Below are 26739 nucleotides of genomic sequence, written 5' to 3' on the forward strand. Positions count from 1 at the left end.
AAAGGTTACCTTTAGTAAAACAACATATCGAAATAAATTCAGCCGTTTAGCCTTAAAATCACAGCAAAAAATACTATTGACATTTCATCTATTTCTATTAAGCATCAACCCTAGACTTTCCTCCCTCACCCCCCTCCCCTCGCGTCGCAGGTGAGATAAACGTATAGTTCAATAGAGCGATGCCGTTAAACACTTTCTTATACCTAATAAATTGCACAGGTAACTATTTCTAGTGAATTGAATCGGCGCGGAATGCTGCCACGATATTACTGTCACCTGCAGATAACTGATACGACTTTATATCTTTTGAATTATACATTTGAAATTTTAAGAGGAAAATTTGAGGTAATATTGTGCACCGAGAGAGAATTTTTCTTTCAAACTATAGAATTAAAAAGTTTTTGTACTTAGCGGGAAATTAGACCTGACTTTTATAGTAATATTGGCCAAATAACTTGATTATTTTCCAATTACTACGGTATACCACAGCTACGTTAAAACACTGCGTGTCATTTAGAATAACAACGTTGCATTAAGACAAATCGCATTTTAAAGCAATGGTCCTGAGACAGTTGTCTGAATAGAAGAAGTTGCATTTGATTTTGATTTTTTGGCAACTGGGTCCTCAAACAGCTAAATAATTTTAATACAGTTTTAAGACATTTTAATTCAATCTATTTTATTATTGCTCACCTATATCTCAGCAAAGACGTAACATAAGACACATTCTATCAACACACAAAACAGTACATAGACGACTTCATTAGAATGTGCAATACAAACATTATCATAATGTTAGAAGCAACGATGTCTGTAGGTAGCAAGGCGCGCGGTTAAATCGTCCGTGTAATCTCATCAGCGCGTCCGCAACTCAATTGTTACGTTTCACGGTGATTCTGCCACAATGGGATGCTGGAATATTATAAGATGTACGTCACTTCACATTCAATTGTAATGGGGGAAAAGATTTTGTGCTTAGATTGTTCTGTTTTGATTTCTTTTGGCTTTAGGTATTCCAATCTAAACGAGAAATTTACCTAGGGCTTACATGTAGTATTAAATAACCTGCATTCGTACAGATGCTATTTAGAAAATACTTAACCAAAATAGTTTAGAATTTTTTCTTATAGAAAAACGCCCCGAGATCTCAGAAAATCATTTTTTTCAAACTCAACGCGTTAAAGATTGCTATCTTATTTATTTATCGAAAACATGCAACGAGTGCTTTGCACTACTTTTCCTTCAAAATAAAATAAAGCGGCTGCCAGCTTTACAAGTTTGACTATTTTTATAATAAAACCATAGTTAATCTATCACGAAAACTATCCGACTCAAATAAATAAAATCAATTAATTTTTTCAACGCACTTTGCATACGAACCCAACCTTTCCGGTCCATTGGGCCCACATATTCTAACATAGCGGAACCCTACAAATCAGATTGCAGGTGTCCGATCATTGATAAACACAGACCAGACACCAACGCCCCCCCTCCCTCCCCCCTCTAGCCGCACTTCCGTGGCCTTGGGAGATATCGTCGAGGAAAACTAGGGCAGCTGATATAGACCTGAATATTTTGCGATACACGCTCATTTATAGTTTTATTTTGATTGTTCTGTGTAGTGTGTACTCTGTGGACGTAGTGGCTGAGTCGTGTGAAGTGTTGAGAAGGCGATAGTGTTTGTTTGGACGTTAGTTGGTTGATTTTTGTTTGTGTTAGACGTTCATTTTAGATGTTGAGGGGAAATATTTTTTATATATCAGTTTTATAGCTGTTTATATTTTTTGCTATGTAATTTTTTTGTATAAATAGTTATAAACGGCACAATCATTGTTCCGTAAAGTTGACCAGCCCTATTGCTTCTAAAAATAATTCTAACATAAGCTTCCCAAAGGATTTTATCTCTTTAAATAACATCGCCCATAATCTTTAGACACTAAGAATCTAGACATATAATAGGATTTCACCATGTAATAAGATACTAAAACAAGCTTTAAAAGTAGTAGTCTCATATAAACTAAGGCGTGCAACGTTTTGGCGTCGGCACAAATCAGATAGCGGCGCACCGGTGCTGCCGGCCACGATTTATACATACGCCGTGTCCCATACGTGCTAACTGGACTCACTAACTTAGTAACGCTATTAGCTTTTTACTACCAAACACCTGCTTTTATAGAACTCCCTATCGTAACTGTTAAATAAGAACTCTTATAGGATAGTCTATCCTTTACCAATTTGATTTGCGTTTATCTTCAGTATTGCCTTGAAATCAGCATTTGGTTGGGTTTCATTTTAATAGATGATTCACTTTCAAACTAACCTCAATGTGTAGTGTAAGTCAGTAAGCTCATCTCACTGGTCCATTTGGATTTGAACCTTAGACTATCTTGATGCGTAGTCCGTTATTTCAACCGTTTTTCAAAAGGCACGATCCCGACCTAATAAGTAATGCTTATGTGCCGACCTGTAATTCGTTATTTTAAAATTTACCATAGGTCAAATGACTTCGTCTCGTCTTTCGAGAAATTCAAGTTAAATATTAATAAAGTACTCATAGGTGACATCGAAATCCTAGTAATACCACGATCAAGTCTGTCACGAGTGCACACGTGAGTGCTCCGAGCTTCGGGGAACACATTAAGCGTTTGCCCTCAATTGGCATGTTATCACTGACTGCATTAGTACTAATATCTCCTGGAAGCTATGCGCACTTGATAGCAATTAGAGCGTAGGTTGTTATGAATTTGATATTGAACATTTCATATAGAAATGTTTGACGGCGTAGCTGCTTGTGCTCACCGGTCGGTTAAAAAAGCGATCTGTGAGTAAAGCAACCTTTGGCGCGGTCATTTCATAGATAGATGACCGCTTAGTGGCATTTAAGCTAGACGTCTCCGTGCTTCGGAGGGCACATATAAAGTAGGTCCCGGTTTTTGTCTACTAATATAAAAGTTGATAAGTCATGCCAAAGGTCTTTTGGCCTAGCCATACGACTGACGACAAACAACCACATCTATGCGGTAAAAGACCCAGCTATGAGACAACAATAGTTTGCAAAACTAATAGTAAAGAAGACGAGTGTTTAATTATCTGTGTTAATCCGAACTTTGCCATCTTTTTCCGAGTCGTCATTTTGAGAAAGCGCACTGATAATAATAAAAATGTTTCAATAATTAATTTGAAAGGATTTTTGAGATACTGAATAAACGTATGATTGGAATACGTTTATTCAGAATACGTTTATTCAGAATTTCCTCTTAAAGATTTCAGAGTATTTAGCGGACGTGAGTGGTTAATTACAGCTCTCTTTTCTCAGTAATTTCTTTTATTTTAGTAAACAGGAAATTATAAGGAAAATGATCGTAATAAGTATACGCATTCATGTTTTTCGGCAATCATATTAACAAACGTAAAACTACCCACTTTAATTTTATTACAAAAGTTTTAGTTCAACGGCACATTTTCCTTTATGTTATCAAAACTTTCCTTCCTTCGTAGACCTGTAGTATGCCACTAAGGTACCTGATAACTATAATGTATTAAACACCTGGTTGTACTCGCTTATCTACAGGATGTGTCGGACCGGAACCCTGTCCCATCCGTACACTATTCGATTAATGCTGTTAAGAACTGCTACTGTACCTATTGTGTTACCTGGTCTATACGGTCGGCAATAACAGCTTAGTTTGAAATAATTTATAATGTTTGTCTTTTCTAATATTAGGATTTTGTGTATTTGTCGTACATATTATTATGTCGTTACCTCGTTTGCTTACATGACGAATAAAAGACAACTCTATATTTGTGAGATAACTAACCCCCGGTTTCTGAGGTACATTAAGCGGTAATGTACTATTCAATTGCATTTAAACTCATATAAAAAACCGCTATTGAATAGATAAACTACCGCTAAGCGTACTCAGAAACCGGGAGTTAGTGAATTTCCATCATAAGAATAAGTAGCTAGATGATTGTCCTCTTCAAAACCTAATCATTCCTTTACATAATTTTGAATCATACATTACATAACATGTCTACTTCCATAGGTACTTAGAATGTTACGCTGTTTATATTGACTTAGTTACGATACGAGTGTGTACACAGCGAGCATGTGTTCAAGATAATAAACAGACAATACAAACATACAAACATGGTGCATAAGAAAGAACAAGACTGTTTACTCGAACTCCTTAGTTTGTTGTGCGACCAAAAAGCTCCCGCAAAAAGGAAAAAAATACAAAAAGGTGAGACTCTATTTTTAAAATTTATTTTATTATGGCAACATTAATATTTTGACATTTGGGTTTCATTTTTTAAATTCTACAGCGGTGTTCTACAACGTAGTGATGTGATATCAGTTATCGATTTGACGACGTGAGAATCGACTTGACAGCATGTCAGAGGTTGTACGCAGCTCGAACACCGCTGCGACAGCATCGCTCGTCATAACATTTGGTTATTCGTGGCGCAGGTTAATTAAACTCGTGCCCGTGTCACTGGCTCTCGCCTGTCATGTTACATTCAAATTGGAAATGACAAGTCATAGCGCCCCCGATCCCGACGTGCATAGCTCCGAATACCGGAATGGTACATTATCACATATTTCACAAGATTTCCCATCATCGTCCCAAATTGGGAACGGGATTCCGATTTCTTTGCCCTTTTACCCTACTTTGTGCGTTATAAATTGTGTATTTGTGGCCAATATCCTTGCTACCGTATAGCTGTTATCTAATGCATAATATTATGAACCACTTATGAATCTAGTTTGTAATCAATGTCGCTCTTATCATTACGCCTCTGCGGTAAACTAATTGCGTATATAAAAATAACGTGTTATATGAGACAGGCTGCGACTTAAGTGGCTATACATCATGTGTGACCCAGTTCTCGTAAGTACATGAATACCTTATCACGGCGTATTTACGCATAAATTCGTAATTTCACTGAATCGTACGGTGTCGAAGCATTCTCTCGGAATGCTCAGCGAACATAAATTTATTTTATTCCGCCGAAGCAGCTGACCGCTTAATTCTGAAACGGAATTTGTAACGTGAAACTTTCACGATATGTATGTTCATTGCTCAAGTGAAAATTAATGTTGTTTTCGTTTTTAATGGGCCAACTTTATTTTATTCATATTATTTTCAGAAGTGTGCTCTAGCTTTTACTATAAATCTCGTGAATGGATTATATTTTAATCCGTAGCAAAGTAATAAAATAAATAATATTGGTAGTAATCTAGACAAGTAGCACATTACTCACCGTAAAAGTTAAACGAGGAAAATCAATTTAAAGGTTAAACTTATCGTAATTAGATAGCACAAATATTTATAAACTAATATACGCATCTATATAAATAAAAAGTAGCACAAGTTCACAACCTAGATCTGAGACACGATCGATAACACGTACTGTCTGAAATAATACTTTTAATACCTAACACAGGTGCTATCAGCTGTTCCACCTAATTGTTGTGGGTGAGGCTTATCACCGCGATACGACACAACGCTACATTGATAACAGCAACAGTCGCCGGCCGCGCGTCCGTGAGTAAATTTACTCGCCGGTACCTAAAAAAAACAACCACATACCAAAAAATAATATTTGCACTACAAACGCGCGCTAAACGGTTAAATTGCTAACGGTTTTTTTAAACAACGAACTGAATATTTTGAATTCAGAACTATTTTAACGAACGATATTTAAACTTTTTTTTTTCGAATTTGAAAAAAGTTTGTGATGTGACTGTGGTTTTGTTTGTTATCGATGGTTTTATCGAGTAAGATGAGTACTTTTTGGGCTGATTTCCTGTATGCTGCGGCGAATCACCCGTTCCCGTCGATGCCGGTCGATCTGCTGTCACCATTCGATCATAGGAATGAATTTAGTTAGTATATTTATGTTTGTGGTGTCCTATGAGATAGCGATCGTCTTTGTTTGATAAATCCTTTGTGTGAGAGATAAGTTATGTTCCAAAATGTTTACGGACGTCATCAAGGTAACACTATTGTTACTGATAAAGCCGGTTACACATAAACATTGGTACTTAAATACAGGAAATTAGAAAATTACATACTTTCATACGAATATTGACACATTTTATGGGTTCATATTTTTTAAACTGAAAGTAAAAAAAAAAATTAATTGAATCTTTTTTCACTTTCAATTTCATTCCTTATACCAACGAGGAAAAGGCTTACAATACTTGACACACTTATCAATATAAGTAACATATAAAGTACGTAATCGTCATGAAAACAATACATTTCTCAATAAATTTGAATCATACATTTGTGATACAGTCATTAACAATGTATAGAATAGTGAACGTTTTGACCCACAACTTGTTTATATATTCATCACCAACGCTATCAATAATGTTCGCCGCGTATCATTTATGCATCACATATAATCCAGTCTAGGTCGTTGAGGTCAACGAACTCCGAATTTGGTTGCATAAAGAAAGTTCTGGAAAAACAGATCTTTTTGCATTATAGAAGTCAGTGGGCAAAGTTTTGTTAGCAAAATTTTTAAATATGCTAACCATATTACTTTAGCTATGGGACTGATGTAAACGGTAATTTTATTTTTATTAATAATAAGTTTAGTCATTTAATCTAGTTAATGGGTTTCTACGATTGACGCAAAAAACATATATTTTTAAATGACTGACAGAAAAGAGTTTCTTAATTCGGACAGGTAGGTACGGTAGGTTTCTTTCGTATGTACACCGATGACGCTAAGATTTTCTAATCCGGTTAACGTGATTTTTATTGTAATTTATGGTGTTCTGTAGCCTTAACAGCATCTTTAGATTGTACTTGATCAATAAAAGAGTTGGTTGCTCGAGAAAAGAAACTGTATGATACTCAAGTCTTACTCTTTTTTATTGTCAATAATTAACATCTTGTCTGTGAATGTCAAAATTATACTCATATTAATTTCGATGATTTGCTGATAATACATCTTAATCCTATTCGAAATTTGTACAGGTATTTAGGTTTGAAAAAAAAGGTGTAATCATTTCATTTTTTAAATATTAACGTCTCAAATCAGAGACAACGAAAACGAATCACAGTAAGCTTATCATTCAATACATATTCATGTATAATAAAATCCCGTGTAAATATTCAACAGTACTTAAGTTACAAAACGCTTGATTTACAACTACAGTTCGTGACAACGACTGTTTATCAGTATGCATCACATTGTGTAAACATAGGACAAACAAACAAATAAAACAATTTGATATTGCACCCGCTTTTTAATAGGGACAAATATCTGTTGTAAACTGAATTACTGATTGGAATTAAACTGCAACTGTGAAAATATACATGTTGTTAATTTCAAACAGTGGTGAAAAGGCATGGTTTTAATCGAAAGCCTTATTATTGGGATTAATAGAGGATTATATTATGTTTTTTAAACTTTAATAACCTGTACAAAGATAAGGGTACTATTGATTCAGTTATAATAATTTCAAGAATATTTCAAAATTCGTAATTGTTAGTATAAAATTCGGTGCATCTACATAAGCCATTTTGAGACACTAACCGTGAAAAACAGTCTCCGCAATAATTTTGACTTTAAAAACATGATCCGGATTATATGATACTTCCGATAATATGGATATTTGTTACTCAAACAAACCAAAATAGCTTTCATATACAGACAGTTTAAGTAAACATTTATTCATTTTAAGAATATTAATTTATATACTGGTTTATTTACCCCTGAAATCTTTTCACGCGGTCACGAAAGCAGAATCTACTTTCTTTTTAATATATCAGCTGTAATAATCAAACAAGAAAAAAGAAATTGAAATCAATCATATACTAATACATCATCAAGTCCTTCGACTTCAAAGCCTTTTTATCAATTCAAAAATAGTGCACATCTCTTGCAATTTATCTATACATCAAACTTGATTCATCTGACGTCCGAATATTTGACGTAAATCCGAACAAACAACCATTTATCACAGGCTTTTGTTATTTTATCGCAAACAAGTTATATAATATAATGTAACGTGTTAAATTGTTTATACAATATGTGGAAATAAATTGCAAGTCGATACTTGTTATAGAAGATGGTGGTAGATTAATGAATGCCAAATTTAGGTTTAGAAGATTATTAATTTTTAAAATATTAAGGTCTTTGATAATTACTATCGTGACTTTTTGATGGTGATGGTTTTCGTTTATAAGCCTATAATTTTCCTTCTTACTCTCTACTATATTTTTCAAGGATAATGTATTGATGATATTTATGTCTTTGAATTAATTAAAGATTTGTTACATCTAGTTTTAGCATTCTATGTACTCGATTGAAGGAAAAGTGGACCCCCCTAGCACAGGTATTCTTCTACTTAAAAGAAGACCCCCTTCACTTGTATCATTTGAGAAATGCTTGTTGAAATTAATGAATGTTTTTTGTAATCCACTTTTAGAACTTTTTAATATGAAATGAAATTCTAGAAAACACACGTTATCCTTGAATTAGATATCTTTACACATGTCTAACGTTAAGAAACAACTAGGCGTCAAGTTAACAAAACTACAACAACATCTCTATCCCATAAACAAACACTAACACAACACAACAAAATTAAAATACTTGTCCCAACTCAACCGTCCAAGCAGCTGCGGGGACACTTTCCAAGATCCCGTTATTTATCTTTCGGACCAAACCGTAGGAACAAACTGTCCTAAACAAACTGCTCTCCGACAACAAGAATGTTCCGCACGATACTAATTAAGGGACACTGTTCTATGTTGTGAAGTAATTTGCGATGTTTTTTTCGTTTAAAGTTTTTTGTCCGAGAGTTCTCTGTCGCAGGTTTTGTGTAGCAATGTTGTGGCTCTCGTAAAGGTAAAGGTGAATGTGGAACAACAAATTGGTTTGGCTGTAATTACAAACATTTTGCTTGTCTGAATAAAGTAGAGTAGCAGTGTACTATCTACAAAAAGCATAGAAACTTTCCTTGAGTGTTTTGTTGATTTATTTTGTGAGGAAATATAATGTTTTCAATTAAAATGATAAAGTAACAAATGATACACGAACGCGCCACAGTCACATTGCGGCAGGGGTTAAACTCATGAAAGGCCAGTCCATATAAAAAATACTCATTATTCATTACAAACCTTGACAAAAAAACTTTTTGTCGGCTGTAACGACCTCGTTCTATTGTGTTTAAAATTAAATTAAGTCCTTAAATCTTTTTCCATTTTGTTTCCAACTAAAAACACCGTTTATCCGACTTCCCCAATCAATATTTCGCTTTGATCGCTCAACCTTTGAATTTCTTAATTAAATCAGTATTTTCGGGAAACAAAGGCCCCACTCTATGTATTAAATCGCCATGCACGAGCGAGTTCATTGTTTTTTTATTGCTTCGACAAAGGGACGCGACCTTGTGAAACGCGACTGGAAATGTATTCCTTTTTATTTTTCCATATCGGCGTTAAGCGTACTTACCGTTGCGCAAACTCAATGAGTTATCGCGAGCGCTATCGTTTCGATTACCTTTATCTTTGGATGCCAGATAATAGACATTGTGACGCCTACGCAACGCACCTGATCTTCACAAAAGAGCAACCCCATCTGTCAGTGCCGTTTTCCACTCAGATGAACACTCTCGCGCCATCTGTTTTATCTTATCGATATAAGAAATATCGATACCTCAGTGAAATCACGCGCGTCACTGAACATTTTCTATTGGATAGTGATGTGCCTTATCTAATCTGTGTGTAGTTAAAGTAACACTATCGGTGCGAATCGAACGTGTTTTAGTGTGTAATTGAAAATTTGTAAATAATTATGTGAAAATGTTTTGTGTTGTGTCGCGGGGTGTTTTATTGGCCTGTTTGTTGTGTAGTGTTGTTAGTTAGTCGATATGCGTGTGCCGTCGTTGTCGTGGTCGGAGGCGGTGGAGTGCGTGCGTGAGTGCGCGTGGCAGACGTTTTACTGCAGCATCAGCGCGTGCCAGCAGATCGCGAAAGCTCACAGCGTGTTAGCTCAACCGTACCCGAGTTTAGATGTTGTGATCGCGGCTCCGTCGTGTGCTTCACATAGTTAGTATCTCGTGTTTGAAACCAATTAACTGTTACATTATTTGTGTTTCTTCGATCTTTTCTTTAGTTAATTGTTTTTGTCTACTATTCTCTAATACTGTATATGTAATTCTGATATATTTTGGCCATAGACTTATTACTCTAAAATCTATTTGATTTAAGTATTTGAATATATTTGAGTAACTCTTTTCCTCGTTGTCATATCTGTAATCAAATGATCCTTGAAATGAATGATTTTGATATCTATTCGATCTATCGGCATACTGTCGGTGTAACATATGGACGTGTCCGCAGACTTGTGAATATTAATGTTCAGTATTGAACACGCTGCAGTTTCACTTGACACTTCAGTGACGTATTGATAGTTTTATTATTACTACGTGTCGTTACTAAAGTGATATGTTTTGCTGTAGTCGAGTCGACAACAATAATAATGGTGTACATCACTAGTAGAATTTTTTGTTGTAGTTTTTAGCCTTAAACTGGAAAATAGCTATAATATCTATTATTATGTTAGACTATGAAAAGCAGTATATTAGAATCCGGAAAGCATATTCAGACGTATGTGATGTAACAAAGAAAGTAATATATGAATTTCGTAATTAAAATTGTAACAAATCTTTTAAACCTTTGGAAACAAACTCGAGTATTAACAAATCACTCAGGAATTTTCTCGACAACAATCAGCAAAGTAAGCCAGGTGTTCAACGGCTCATGACTCATGAATACGACCGGGTGTGAACAATTAGGGTAACTTACCCCCATACAAACTTCCCTAATTAATTCTAAAACTCCACACACTCATATACTCGTCAAAATAAACAAAGAGATTTAACAAAAAGTTTATTCTTTTATCAAAAAAGTTATAATTGGCACGTCACTAGCCTGATGCAGGTTGCGCTGGCCGGTGACAAATTAAAAAATATAAATTTGGCGGGATTTTTGACAGTTCAATTTTTTTTACTGTTTTTAATTTATGTTGTTTATTGAAACTAAAACAAAATATTATTGATTGGAAAATAACAATGAACATAAGATAACTCATGCTTACTCATGCTACATGTATCTATCACTACATGATAATCACTGTTTGTGCTTCCGTTACTGATAAAACAGGTAATATCGAAAGCTTCATAAAGAAAACACTATCACATTAACGGACTGAATACAAAATCAAGCACATCACATTAAAATTGTATTTATGTCCTTCAACGAAAACGTTTTTAAACTCCATTAACGAGACAATAAATAATTATCACTTAATTGAACTATTTACAAATTAATTGTATATAAAATTACATTAAATCTCGACCACGTCCGGTTCCCGGTCGACTGTTGATTTAAAGCTACGTACACACCGAGGTTCTGTGAATGGAATCAAAATATGAAGTTCGCTCTTTTTCGAACACGAAAACTGCACACACAGATAAAGACATGCTTTAAATAGACGCTTTCGTCACAATTTTGTATAATAAATTATGCTGAATTTTTCAAAATTAATATTTTTTTATGATATTTAAATGATTTATCAATTAGTAGTTTTTCTGCTTTAAATAATTTTAGAAAATATGATGTATTAAGAGATTTACATTTTCCCATTATTTTAAAATATTTCCCTTCAATCCACGCCATCGAAATATAACAATAAGTATATTTGTTACACCCCAATGTACAGAACCTTTACAAGCGGTTTACACGAGATCGCATCATTTGCCGGACACACGGCGCGCAATGAAGCCCAACTCATTTCTGTTTAAACGTTAAAGCGATAATAATAATTGTATGACGCCGCTGTCTCATTCATTAATTGCGAATGTTCAGAAATAACTTGCTTTTGTATTTATAACTGGTTTATGAACGATTCATTCTGATAGGAGTTATTGTAGTTAATAACTTCTGTGATAAAAACTTTTTCATTTATCAATCAAGCGTGATGTTAAAAAAACTAAAATGTTGGACAAATGTGTTTGGCTCGAATCACTCCTGGCTTTGAACTAATATATTTTTCCCAGTGTTTGTCACGAGTATGAAAGTTAAGAGCTTAACTTAGCTTTTACAGAAATAAAACAGTAATAATATATATTATATGCAACATTCAAAATAAGCTTAGTTTGCTGTATATACAAATAGTTAAATAAACAATTAGACTCAGCGTAAATAAAATTTACAGCTAAATGATAGATTCTTGTTTGACAGTCAATATCATGGAACTGTTTTATTAATATTAATATTGTGACATTAGATAATATTGGTTTATCGGTCACATCAAATAACAAATATTTATTATATACGTGAAAGTTTGTGAGAATATGCAATAACAATTAAATTTATTTACATATTATTACGCTCACTAATTTTCCTGTATTAACTCAAAGCCCATTATTTTTCCCGGATAACCTTTCCACGTATACGAATGTCAGGGGCAGAAGTTAGTAATAATAAATATTACATTAAATTGTACAAATTCCATAATAATATTGTATTCAGCTACAATCCTGGTCGCATTTACACTCGGCGACAGAAATCCGAAATACTTAGAATTGTTGCAGTTTCGTAGCGCCACTTCTCGTAGACGCCTACGGTCGCTACGGCTACGTCGTAGCCACTTCTACGAATTGTACAAATAGTTTATGCCTTGTTCGTTTGGCTTTAGATTCGATTGTGGAATTTGTCCTCTAAATGTAATATTATAGCAGGTTCTAGATTTATATGCTAACTAGGTATGTTGTTTGCAATGTACGTAAATTGAAAATTGCTATTCTAAACATTTTTGCTTTGATAAAATAGAAGTAACAATTGTATTCAATGACGTTTGCATCTCATTATACTGTTTTATATAACGACGCGATTTCTTGCTTAACATTTACAAGATAATAAATTTAAAAATACGCTTCACTAATTCACAAACTATAACCTACTAGCTTTGGCCTTCGCCCGCCTATAAAGATTACCTAGGGTCAAAAGTATGTGATAATCCGTAATGTTTTTGTGCAACAGTAACAAACATACATACTTACAGACTTTCGCATTTATAATATTACTAGAGTACATAACTATCAAAATATTTTCTTTTCTACTCAACATATTTAACTATCAAACAAATCTATCCACATTCTTATACAAAAAATATAATTGCGACCTTACACTACCTAGCCTAAATATCTATGTCCAAGACTTCCCCTACAAAGCGTCACTCGGAGTTCCTCCCAACTTGGCGGCCGCAGTCGCCGGCAACTTTACTAATAACATGATTCGAGTTCGCCTGTTTATTTCTTGCACACTTTATGTTTACTGTTTTCTTTTAGTTGTTGAGTATTCCGACCGTTTGTCTTTAAATTTAAGGTTTAAAATATGCTTTGAAAGTTTGTTTGGAATATCCTCCGTAGTTAGCCTGTTATATATCTTTTCAAACGTTGTGGATTGTACGATAACGCATGTAATGTGAATAATTATTTACTGGTAAAAAGCATTGTACAATTTTATTGTTTGTTCTCCCAAATAAATAAAATGCAATCAAGGAATTATGTTGCATCCATTAAGTACAGTCAATGCATAGATACATAGTCATAATATAAAGTCTTTTTCTCATCGGGGTAAACAGAGAAAAGAAAATATTAAACCAATATGTGTGTGTATTTAGTCATAACAATAGAATGAAACACATTATGACTCGTACGGAAATTTCTTATCAGAGGCAAAAAGTTATTTTCCTTAAAATCCATATTATTCCATAACAAAAAACTATTGATAACGAATGCAGAAGACACACAAAGTAAGAGAAAAGTTGATCGTTCAATCGAGCCAATATCATTGAGTGAGTTGCCTCAACTGCCTCCACCGCTCCGACTGAGTCATGTTTCATTACGAAATTGGAAAGTTTACCCCGTGTTTGTTACATTGTTGTTTTGGTAACATATGGACTTTATCTCCTACCAGATATTTGGTACTATGACGGCCTACGACGCTTAAAATAGTATACTATTTCGTGGGATATTAACGAGATTTTGATCGTGAAATACTTTTCTAAATCAATTTATAAGTTAACTGTAACCGTGTAACAGCTAAAGATTTTTTCACATTAAGTTATTATTTTAAAGTTATGTCACACTAGCTGACCCGCGCAGCTTCGCTTGCGTCACATAAGAGAGAATGGGTCAAAATTTTCCCCGTTTTTGTAACGTGTTTCACTGCTGCTCTGCTCCTATTGGTCGTAGCGTGACGATATGTAGCCTATAGCCTTCCTCGATAAATGGGCTATGTAACACTGAAAGAATTTTTCAACTCAGACCAGTAGTTCCTGAGATTAGCGTGTACAAACAAACAAACAAACAAACTCTTCAGCTTTATAATATTAGTATAGATATGTGCCAGAGGGTTCAGATATACCATAGGTTATATTTGAACTTATGTCATCAGATTTACGATTTCATCGATTACGATTTCATCAGACTTTGAGGTGACTTAGCCGCGTGGTAAAGATTCATACACAAACGCCAATGTTTTAATAAGCTCCTCAGAACGGTAAAAACCACTTCTAATGGTACCGTTGACTTTAACCATTGACTTTAAACCACAAGGCGATCACTTCTTTTTAACGGCGAAAACGAGACTTTTAGTTTTAAAAGCATTCGCGGCCTTACAATTTATTTCACTGGCTCACGATTCACCAACTATTTTTCTCACATTCTCACGCTAAGCTTCGGCTAAAGGTCCAATACACTAGTACAGATCCTTAAAGCAAAATATTCGATTAAGTGTCCCTGGTGATTAAGTGGGATGTTATATTAACTAGGGTACTAAATTATCAATATTCTACGACTCCAGATTTTATCGAAAAGGAACAAACTACTACTTAATACATTTTATTTTTATATCATGGAAGTATTCATTAAAATTAGACCTTCCGCTTCCTTCCTCTTTTAAGCAAGCTTAACCTGTAATTTTATCTAAATAATGACTATGTTCAAACATGCGCCAAAATTATTTCATCTAAAGCAACCTCAAGTTAATGCTAAAACAGGCTGTAAACATCCCAATGTACACTCACGTTAAGCTCTGCATTCAAGTCAGGTACCCATTTGGTAAACAAAGTGATTGGCCGCGCCGCGATAACGGCCGACCACGTAAGTTTCCAAGAAAACTTGTTAAAAGTATATCTATTAGTAGAAGATGGGTATTTAGGTGAGCCCCGCTAAGTGTTCTCGCACACGAATCAACCGAATAGTTTTGTTTTTATTGAAACTTTTTTATTAGAGCTCACCGTGTTGTTTACGTGGATTGACTTGGGCTTTTTATGTGCAATTTCGCTGTGATTTAGATTGCTTTTGATAGTAGTAAATAAAGTGTGGTTAACATTATAGAAGTTAATTGATTGTAACTTAAAAACTGTATTATATTTTTGTTATAAGGACGAGCATATTGACGAATTGAATGCGTCGTAGCGACTAAAATAAATGTTTGCATTAATCTAAAAGCCAATCTGGTGTAGCTATAGTTCATTCAAAACTTCCAAGAATCTGCTCGCAATTAACCGAAAACAGCATTCTCATAGCTGCCTTAGAAAATAAATATGAACGTGTTTAAAGTATTGTAAAATAGAAACCAAAAAATTCATTGTAGTAGTTATAAATCACTTGTATCTTAAACCAACACGGTCAATGTCGTTTCAATAAGTACTCGCTTGTAGTACAAGTAGATACTATGGCTTAAGATAATCTGACCTTCTATATACACTGCGATAACAAAGATTTGATAAAGATAAGTGTTTCTGTAGCTAAATCTAGTAACAAGTTAACTGTTGTTATAAATATTTGTTTTAAATCAAAATTTACTTTAAAAAAGTGAACAATACTCTTTATTTAATTCGGATTTCTACTCGTTTTATTTGACGGTTCTATTTATTTTTACAAACATATAGAATTGGAATAAACCATTATAATAATAGTGCAAATTTTCGATATAAAAACGGCCTCGATTGGTGATAATCATGTATTGATCCAGATTTTATCCCTGAGCTTGTTTAAAATTACAGTAAATACTGGTTAGTTGTTGCGTTAATATCTACACTTTCGCGTGTATAATACTTTACAAAAGTAGCCTCTATCTCGACTTAAAATTAAAAAGCCTTTACATTTAACAATCAGGAGGAATAAATCTAGCACCCCAGTTACTCTTAAAGAAGACAAGATAAACGTAAGAATCTCAGATCTGTCTGCCGTAGTACTAATCGATTTATTTACGAGCTCTTTGCCGAGATGCTATCAGCACGCAATACGTTCACCGTCAGTGAGAGAAGGGCTTAACATTGTTTTTGTAAGGACGTTCGCTTGTAGGTAATTTTGGTTTGTTTGTTATTGTTCGTATCTTTGGTAGTTGGGTCTGTTAAAATATGTTCTTAAAGAACTACTAATTGAGTTGATGATGATGAGTTGTAAAAAATCTTATTTTAGGAATGAGTAAAAATAGCTCCATATGTCAGTTTTCTATCGGGAAAATGTGGCTACCAAAAACCGCCCTGGTAACCATCAATTGGATCTGTCGATGGAGAATCTTTGGAAGCTAAAAAACACTCCTGTGCCCTCTCTTTGGTTGTGTGGGGAGACGAATTGAGATATTTGAGCTAAGCGTTTTCAATTAAAAATAAAATAACATCCTGAATTTTGTCTTTCCAATGTAATATCGCATTGTAGATCACTACATCCTATTTATACACAAAGCATAGTCCAATTAGTACCCATTGTACAATGCATCAGGCTATACCAGTGCTTCGCTCCAAACATGCTAGAGTCCTTTGTGTGGACCACACGGAGTACGGTATTGACTTAGTAAATCATGTGCTTCTACCAGAATACAACACGGTAATAAACTACAGTGGGATCAAGTCTGTTGTTCAGAGTTTCAAGACCATATGTAGATATGCTGTTAAGATATTTGCCTTGGTACATTTCTTGTCTTAAGAAACTTATTTGAAAAAGTGTTGACTCTTTAAATAAATACATTTTTTTTAATGCTTATAGATGTTATGACATCGACTTTGATACTACTATTGCAAATACTTTTGTATGAGATCTATTGATTGTATGAAATATAGTGATGAAGAAATTGTGGTTTATTAACAGGGACTAACTTAATTAACTTGTAGAATAAATAGAATATAACATTTTTTCGTTATAAAGACAATAACTATGTATAATGTTCAAGTAACTCACGAAACGAGGTGACTAAATATCACAACACATCTTGAATTAAGACGGCCTAAACAGTCAAGGAATACAAACCTATTTTTTATGCATATACCAGCTATTCTTTTACAGCCTATATTTTATACCTAAATTATTGTGCCTGCCTGTATTATTTCATCCACGTTTGCAAACGTAAGAGGCGCACAAATGACAGAGTTATTTGTTGTAGTCATTTCACAATCGATCCGTTTGAACTGTTGCCAATTATGTTATTTTCTTTCTACTGTACAAATAATACACAGACGGTAATGACAAAGTAAAGGAATAGTTTAGTGCAAGCCGTCGACATTAGAGTTTGTAAAAATATCAATTTATGATTCTTTGTTTTTTTACATAAGGACGATAGCGTCAAAACTCATACAAAAAAAAACGTCATTGAATAGATAAACTACTGCTTAATGTACTCTCAGAAACCGGGGGTTAGTCAACAACATCATGATACCTTTTTTCGATTACTAATACTTTTAATGTTCTGACAGACTCTTTGTACAGTGTTATCTATTAATGTGATTCCCCAAATAAACCAATTTCACGAAAAAAAAATCTGCCATTTAGATGTGTTACATTTCAATCTAGGTCTCGCACAAATAAATAGGCGATTTGTACTATGTTATTTTACGCAACGAAAAAGGCTGTTTATTTGGCTTTTAATCAAATTAAAAGCTTAGAACTTAGGTTTATTGCAGGCAGCAAATGTTTTATGCTATCTAAAACTTATATTAATAAACGGTATTTGAAGCGCACAAAATAACGCATCCCACACGCGGTAACGTAACTCAGTAAATATTAGATCGCAGCACCGTCTTGCGTATAACTCGCTTACTAATTCATCCCCCGCATGCACGCCCGTGACGGTCTGCAAACGCCGTGTAACTTGGAATTAGCTGGCAACTGATAGTTATGGTATGAATAACTTGCGACGTTAGCTGTTGAAAGCTTATTGTCCGTTGCTATTCTGAGATTGGAGAAACAGTTTTAGAATTGTTGCTTACGTTACACTTCTGCATATCGTTCGAGTTCATAGTTCAATGTGACTTATCTGTCTGTGGTTATATTCTTTGACAGTAAGCGTATTATTAGTTATCCTTATCGATAGTTGGCAAAGATATAGATAAGGGAAGACGCGAAAGTACTGGTTTAAGCAGGTATACTGTAATTTTTGGTCGATTTTGACCAAGGCGATACTCAACTATCGAAGATAATTAATTTGACTGACAGCACTCGAGATCACTTGAGATCACTTAAACCAGAATATAATTTATTAATAGTTCAGAAACATAATACAGGAAATACCAAAGTTAACTTACTAATAAAGCATTGAAGTACCATTAATAAACCCTTGATTATAGACAACGTAATATAATAAACTAAAAGCTCTATTCGCTAAACAAAATCAGCAAACCCAGCGTTCCGATATTATAAAAATCCCGCACTTTATTTCCCGGGCACACCTCTATTTTCAACATCATTATATGAGAGAGATGCCCGACATTCCCCGCGTTAACGGGCGAACGCATCGACGATATTAAAAAAAAGAAGAAGAAAAAAGTTCCAATACACTAACAGGAAATATAAATAAAGATGGGTAAAGGTCAACAATCACGCTTGCACCCCAAAAAAAATCTGCCTCGGGTGTCTTCGGGTGAATTCGGGTATTCTCGGGTCTTCCCGGGTTATTTGGGGCTCTCCCCGGTTATGTTGCCGTGGTAAACAATCGTTCAGTGTTTTTTCAATAAAACAATATTGTATGTGTAGGTTTGCATGACGAGGGTACGTGATAATATATTTATTTGATAAATACCGACACCTTTTAAATAAACCGAAGATGGGTAGATTATCTGAGTTTTGTGTTCCGATTTAAATCCATTGTAATGGGTTTACATTCAGGTGTTTTACGTTTAAAAACAATATTTGCGATGCTATTTTGCGAATCCAAATAAACAGGACGAGGTTGTTTATACTTTTTCATTAAACAGTCAGTATTTATATAAAATTTAATTAATCTTTCTTACAACAGTAAAAACTAATTAAAATTTTCTTTGAAAAATTATGAAGTTCCGTTAGTTTTATATTGCTAGACAAGGGAGGCTCTATAATTAAAAATACGAAGTCTGTTTTGAATACACACAACTTTATTCATAAATCATCATTCTTATATTTTTTGAGAGAATTTATATTTAATTAATATGAACTATTCTAATATTGAAAGACCTTCAGCGATTTTACGAAGCTTTTGTCTGCTCTAGAGAATCGCGTACGACACGAGCAGATATCGTAATTGTCAACAAAAGAAATCGAATTTAACTCGAAATAGGTGTCGACCGCGCGAGGGCGCCACTGTCAAGCGGCCAATTGTTTTCTTTACAAAAGATTGGATTTGACGCCGTCCTTTGTCTACCTATCTTATTTACTTCCTTTTTTCTTTAGTGAAATAATTTAGAGAATTAAATTGCATTACCTTTCTCGTGTAGTCGTGAATGAATTCGAGTTTATTAAGTGCTGACTGCTGTTTGCGGTGGTGAGCCAAGTTTCGTGTTAATTATACCGTGTCGAGATTTTAATTTAATTAGTTGTGAGTACGTTTCTTGGTTTTGTCAGTGTGTAAATAATATCTCTTGGCGCTACGTTATTTTAATTATGTTGGGAAGACAATATTTTGTTCATTATGCCAGCGTTAGTGGACTTTAGCCAAGTTAAATGTTTATTGCTGCATGGCGAGACGTGTAATTTTGCAACTGAGAATTTAAGCATGTCTTCAAAAAAAGCTGTTAGAACGAAATAGTTATAATATAGAAACTAAATATTTTATGGTGTCCGTAGATAGATTATAATTCAACAATTTGAAATTGTAGTCGTTTGCTTTGGTAAAAAAAATACCAAAATTTGTTATTTAACACTTAAATTAGCATTATTAAGTCGATTCACTACATTTAAGTTTCAATATAAAAGGTTAAACCTATGAAAAGTATCTTCGTCTAAACGCTTTCCCCGAGAAGAGTTTATAAAGAGCATTGTTTAAGATAAACAAGACGTTTGTCCCACGATAAAGCAGTTTAAATAATGTACCATAGGGATGGAGGGACAGAGGGCATACGAGACCCCATAACGGTGTTGGACGATCCAATTTATAGGTTAAACTGATCGGAACAGTTACCTTAGTAAATTGTTACTGCTCTTAAATGTTGTATGACGTGTTTAATACTCACCCTCTTATTCATGAACACACTATAAACTTATTTTAGTTAAACAACTACTATAATATGTTTTCTCTTTTTCATTTCGCTAAGGAGTGAAAGAAACAAAACTCTTTATAAACCTTTCATAACTTGATATATTTTTATGAATAAGAGGGTTAGTTTTCTTAAGTTACTTGTGTGGTTATTGTTCATGGAATTTTGAAATGATGAATTCTGAGTTAGGTCCTAAGACTAAAAATTTTTTTTGCTCTTGTTTTTCTAATTGGTTTGAGAAGAAAGAAAATAACAACAATAATATTTATTGACATAAAAACAGGTCTTACATACTTATTAGAAGCCCTAAAAAGAGATTCTAATAATTAAAAATACATAATTATATCAGACTATGTATTTTGCATCGATCTATATCTATACTGATAAATGATTACTCATAATAATTACATAAATACAAGTGTTAAGTGGCAATTAATTAGCATTGCATCATAACTACAAATAACTCATTCTCTTCAGTCATTTCCTAGATGACTCATAGATAAGAACCTCTTAAACATTTATGTTACCCTGGTATTTCTGAACAAAATCACCTTCTAATATACTTACGTTATTTATATCGATAAATCTATAACTATACATAGTTATGAGGGGGGCAGAAACTGTTAAGACATAAGATAATTGTGAGCAACTCGGTTATCTATTTATGCATATCTTTTAAACTTTCGCGTTGCATATTTATTATATAATAAAATACAGGAATTAACGTGAACACGCACTTTAAGTGCACTGGCTAGACCGATTTAGCATGTGACCACAGCGGCAGCCAGTGTGACCTGCGCCAAAACGGCAATATTTATTGACTTAAACTATCCTAAGTTTTAAAATTCTCACACACAACAATTTTTTGTCACAAAATTTACCCGGTTTAATTAACGTGTCCTGCGTTTTAAAACAATACAGTTTTTAACTCACAAAATTAAGTCATAATATCATGTCCAGTGAATTATAAACTGTAACAAGAAAGACAAGCTTTGTCCTCAAATAAGAAATAACAGTCGCAGTGGTATACAATGATACTTTGTATTGCACTGAACAACTACAAAATAAAACCACGACGGCCACTCGCAAAGTAATTGAGACTTAACTGTCTTCGGACTATGCTTTGTTTGAATGTGCCATGTTTAAATGCTAAAGGATAACTTAATATTGTTCTTTAGTATCGTTTTCATTTAATTCACTGGTCCGTTCTGACTTTATCTCGTTTCGTGATGATAGAGAATGGTATTTTTTACACAAAGCATGGCGACACAAAAGCAATTCTTAGTGCGAGAGTTGTCTTTTTAAAGTAAATAAATTATATAAATAAATAAAATAAATTTAACTCATTACTGTCCCATTGCTGGGCAAGGGTCTCCTCCCGTAATGAGGGAGGGTTTTAATAAATTAAAGTAAAGTAAAATAGATATAGTGATTTTGGATGTCACTTCTTACGTTTAGATAAACTAACATATTATAATTATCTCTCTCTACTCTCTCTCTCTTTCTCTCTCTTTACACTAAACTGTAATCACTTTAGCACTGCTGAATATTATGAAAAATAAAGGCTCATAAATCAATAAAAATATAAAGCGAGGAATGTTTAGCGAGTCTAGTCCATATATAGATTCCATTTAGTCATCTCAACCTTGGGCTTTTTACATTTTTAAAGATGCGTAAAAGTTACGGTGCCAATTAAGAGAGCAGTCGTTAAGTTAAATTAAGACTTTTAACAATACTGAACGTTTTACTGCTGACGGTTTAAGAAAAGTACGTGGATGGAATTTGTACTGCGGGATTTGAGAGGCTCTATGTCCATTTTCTTTAGAAACAATACGACTCCTTTCAACATTACATTTCTATGAAACTTTTTCTTTCACGAAACCTTTCACGCCTCTTATACCCGGCTTTGTAAGCAGAGTTATGTTTTCTCGTCTTATCTAATAAGAAGTAAGCCTATCAAAAGCCTATATAGAAATTAGAAATATAGTATTTTAACAGACCCAGGATTCAAACCCGAAACCTGTGATCAGCAGTTATATAGATTTGAATTCGGACAACAGAAGCAGTCTCTTTATACTTTTCCCTAAATACTTCGGAACACGGTAAATATACAAAAGTGTCCAATAACAGGAAAACAGAGCCTTCTCACCTTCCAATTGTAAGGCGATTAACTTCCTTTTGTCTATTAACATTAAGACAGAGGAGTATCACGTTCCACGCTCAGAGACAAGTGTGTGACGTCACATCCGCTACGTGACGTCACACGAAAGCCAGGCGTCTGCCGCTAACTGCCAGCGATACCCGAGACGGATGGCCACCACTTATATCCGGTTATCCGGGTGTCCTCAAACACATATTTATTACGAATATTACTTATTATTTTACCGTGTGCGACGCTACGTTGGTTTAGTGTTCTGTGTATATTTCTATAATTATTAGGCTACAGGAAAAGAGACGTTCTCGTAGTTTATAAATTGTATTATTTAAATTTAGTTAAGATGAAGCGATGTGGGGTAATATGAAGCAGTAGTGGCCGCATTGCCGCCTTGGTCATGCATTTCGCTAGGACAGTTTTATAGCAAGTTTTAAAGGAGCTAACCCTTATTTTGAAGTCTAATATTACTATTAAGTCAATTATAAATTTAAAATAATGTGTTTATTATATAAAAGCTAACAATAAGACGAAATAATAAAATGCCTTACCTTACCCTACCTTGTAAAAATTGCAATGCCTGAAAAAGGCTACTAAATTTATCGCTACCCTTAATATAAGATCTTTTTGTATATATACCTTACCCCCGGTTTCAGAGTACATTTAGCGGTAGTTTATCTATTCAATAGCTTTAAACTCATACTTAAAAAAAACGCAATTGAATAGATAAACTACCGCTTAATGTACTCAGAAACCGGGGGTAAGTATGTATTAGCAGGCAATAAATGATTTGAATGTAAATTCACTCAGCTCAGATTCACGTTTATTTTATTTACATTCCATTGCTGCACTGTCAAGTTTAAATGACATAAACCACTCTACAATCATTAATTTATATTAATTAATATCGCAGGCCGACGTGTAAAAGTAATTGGTTGTGGTCAATTGCCTGCGATTGGCAAAATTGTTGAGTGTTATTATATATTGTGAGGCACTAGTAAATACTGCTGCTCATTTTGTTGATAGCGATTCATTTTGTTTGGATATTTGTTGCTATTTATCAGTTAAATAGTAAATAATGTATGCTTGCTTGACTTTGAAGTAAGTGTTTTGTTACACATTTTCTTTGACAACTGAAGCAAGACAACTCCTACTGAATCTTGTGTAGTCGAGAAGTTAACCAATATAAAAATCTTAAACATACAGAACCACAACATCATTTCAATATTATTATTTATGCCTGATAACAAAATCTGTCGATTGTGAAACATTCGCTTCAATCACTGTGTCAACATATATCTAATGACTTTATATATAATTTATTGCTTTATACCTATTTATAGACTGTATTAATTTTTATTTTGTATTCCATACACCTCTGCCTACGCCTACGGGTATAACACGTTTTATTATGTATGTATTTATAAACTATCTCACAATCCTTTCTAAACATGATTGCACTAGAGATTGAAGAAGAAGCATAAAGAACATACGCCGAATAAGAATACAGAATCAGTTTCACACGGGACTCGTGAGAGGCACTCGTAGTACAAAAACAAGTGTGTCCATTCCAAACACTCCGGTGTCCGAATACTGGCAACATTAGGCTAGGTATTGCCAACTTTATATTTTCTTGTATCGAGTAGTGTTGCCACTCTTTTGTTTGTTGCTTGCCTTTATTTTTGTTTTTGGTTAGAAAATAGAATTTTGTTCCATTATATAGAGATTTTTAATAGTTTTATGTGTCGATATTTATAATGACCCTTTTGATTTTTAAATCCGAAAACACTTTGGAACTAGTTGCTCAGTGAATATTTCAATTGATGAACAAAATAATGTACTATTAATTAAGAAAAAACTAGATTATCATGTAGTTTATGTCATAGTGTAAATACGTTAATCAATTATTTTGATTATTCTATCACATTTTATTAACTACAATATGTTTACATTAAATTAATCTAATGATCATTGCTATTATAAATTAGTGATAACACATAGTCATTGTCAATTTATTACAACACTGCAGTTTTCATTCATAGTTATGACTTTTAAAACGCGGTATTGCAAACACTACTTTGTTTCTAAATGTTTATTTATGGAACTTTGTCAATACAATGACAGTGCAATGACACTCATAAAAAACTTCATACAACATAAAGATATTTTAAATATGAATACGGAAAATTATTAATATTTTAACGGTATACGGTTATTTAATATCTAGCTGACCCGCACAACTTCGCTTGCGTCACATAAGAGAGAATGGGTCAAAATAATACCTGTTTTTGTAACATTTTTTATTGCTACTCTGCTCCTATTGGTCGTAGCGTGATGATATATAGCCTATAGCCTTCCTCAATAAATGGACTATCTAACACTGAAAGAATTTTTCTAATCGGACCAGTAGTTCTTGCGATTAGCGCGTTCAAACAAACAATCAACCAAAAACTCTTCCGCTTAATAATATTAGTATAGATTTTAAAGTGCAGTAACGAACACAGAATTCTATAATATTATATTTTCACACCATCCACACCTAACTAAACAAAAAACCTTAGCAAAATTTCTATCTAAAACTGGCACGATAAACAATAGTATCTAGAACTCAAATAATGCATTTAGTTCCTCTGTGGACCCACAGAACGTCCGTCCCGTGTCACGGACAGCCACATTCGGTGCACCACGTACGGGACGTCCTCTCTAAATATATCTTATTTCTCTACGCTATTCCGCTATAAACGAAAAGTTGTTTTCTTCTTACTGTCATTATTTTTCCTTGAATTGTAAAGTACGTTGTTGTTGACAACTAGTTGAACTGAATAAGGCTGTATTGCTGATTTATCATGAAATTACTGCACCATACCAATGCAAGCTAAAGGGATAATTGGTATTCTTATTGTTATATTAGTCGTTCGAATGTTTTTGGAGTAGTGACAAAAGATTATTCCTTTTTCCAGATCTTTCGTAAACGGTTCTATAAGATACTTAATCATTTAAGAATCTACGCCTAAAATAATACTAGAAATTAAAAGCTTGCCAATATTAGAAATAAGTGGTAGTTGGCACCTTTACTGGGAGCTGCACTGTCGCCACTACATTACAAATTTCTCATTATTTAATCAAAAGTTTTGAGTCGGTTCTCGACTGCGGCTTCGAGCCAACATCTTCATTATCTATCTGTAATATTAAACTAATATGATGGTTTCTTTTTGTTGCAGTATTCCCCAATGTGCCCGCGGCGCCTGGCATGCCTTGCGCTGGTGAAGACAGTAAGTAATTTTATCCTATTTGCTGGTACATTTTACGACCCACTTCTTGTTTCTCTCTACATTCTGGTAATTGTATGACGAGTGTGTGTTATATTAACTGAGAGTTTTGTGTGTTCGGAAATAATGAATTACTAGTCATGCACATTCCGGTCTACCGAATAAATTCATAGATGGATAGACTGAAACGTATATAAGAGTAAAGATGTGCAGTTTTTGAAAACTAACAGTTTACACCAGACTTTTCTTGTAGATCAGAGTGTGATTGTGTAATATTGTATTATTCACTTTTTCCTTAAGCGCTTGAAACTACTGCAAGCATAAGATGACTGAAATTTCCTCCACTACTCCTTCAGTCTATTTCCAAAACAGCAAAATTATTAATCTATATCTATAAACAAATATCTTTTCTAATAAGTAAATCGTAATATCCGTTCGAAATCACAAGCAGTGACTCGTACTATGCTATCAAAACGCAAATGTCCGGCGAGATGTGAGACATTAGGCGGCATTAGTCCCTGGACGGCGGCATTACCATGTGAATGCAGCTAAATGATGCACATTAGAACCTGTAGCGTGGTATTGGAGAAGTGCTTCGATTTGTCCGACACAGGTGCTATACGTACACTAGGAGACTATGTAAGGTTTAATAGTGACTTAGAATACATACATATGTACTATCGAACAAACTGAATCATGACCCACCATGTGCTCATTTTCTAAAACACGTCTATATACACGTAGGTCGAAATTCGCTTGAACCTACGTTTC

The 26739-nt window shown here is 34.0% G+C and overlaps 1 protein-coding gene across 8 annotated transcripts in view; it reads left to right on the forward strand.

Annotated features, from left to right (window-relative positions):
* Nucleotides 1–26739, forward strand: part of aPKC (protein kinase C iota type) — a 208069-nt gene that overhangs the window by 166081 nt on the left and 15249 nt on the right. For 6 of the 8 annotated variants that reach the window (XM_076124402.1, XM_076124403.1, XM_076124399.1 and 3 more), the window contains one exon: nucleotides 25921–25971. In XM_076124402.1, the coding sequence (XP_075980517.1) occupies nucleotides 25921–25971 (51 nt within the window). Of the gene's footprint in view, nucleotides 1–5772; nucleotides 5891–9797; nucleotides 10077–25920; nucleotides 25972–26739 lie in introns of those variants that run through there. The other 2 variants (XM_076124405.1, XM_076124404.1) reach the window with 2 other exon arrangements.

Source organism: Anticarsia gemmatalis, chromosome 16, assembly GCF_050436995.1.
Source record: "Anticarsia gemmatalis isolate Benzon Research Colony breed Stoneville strain chromosome 16, ilAntGemm2 primary, whole genome shotgun sequence".
Classification (NCBI taxonomy): domain Eukaryota; kingdom Metazoa; phylum Arthropoda; class Insecta; order Lepidoptera; family Erebidae; genus Anticarsia; species Anticarsia gemmatalis.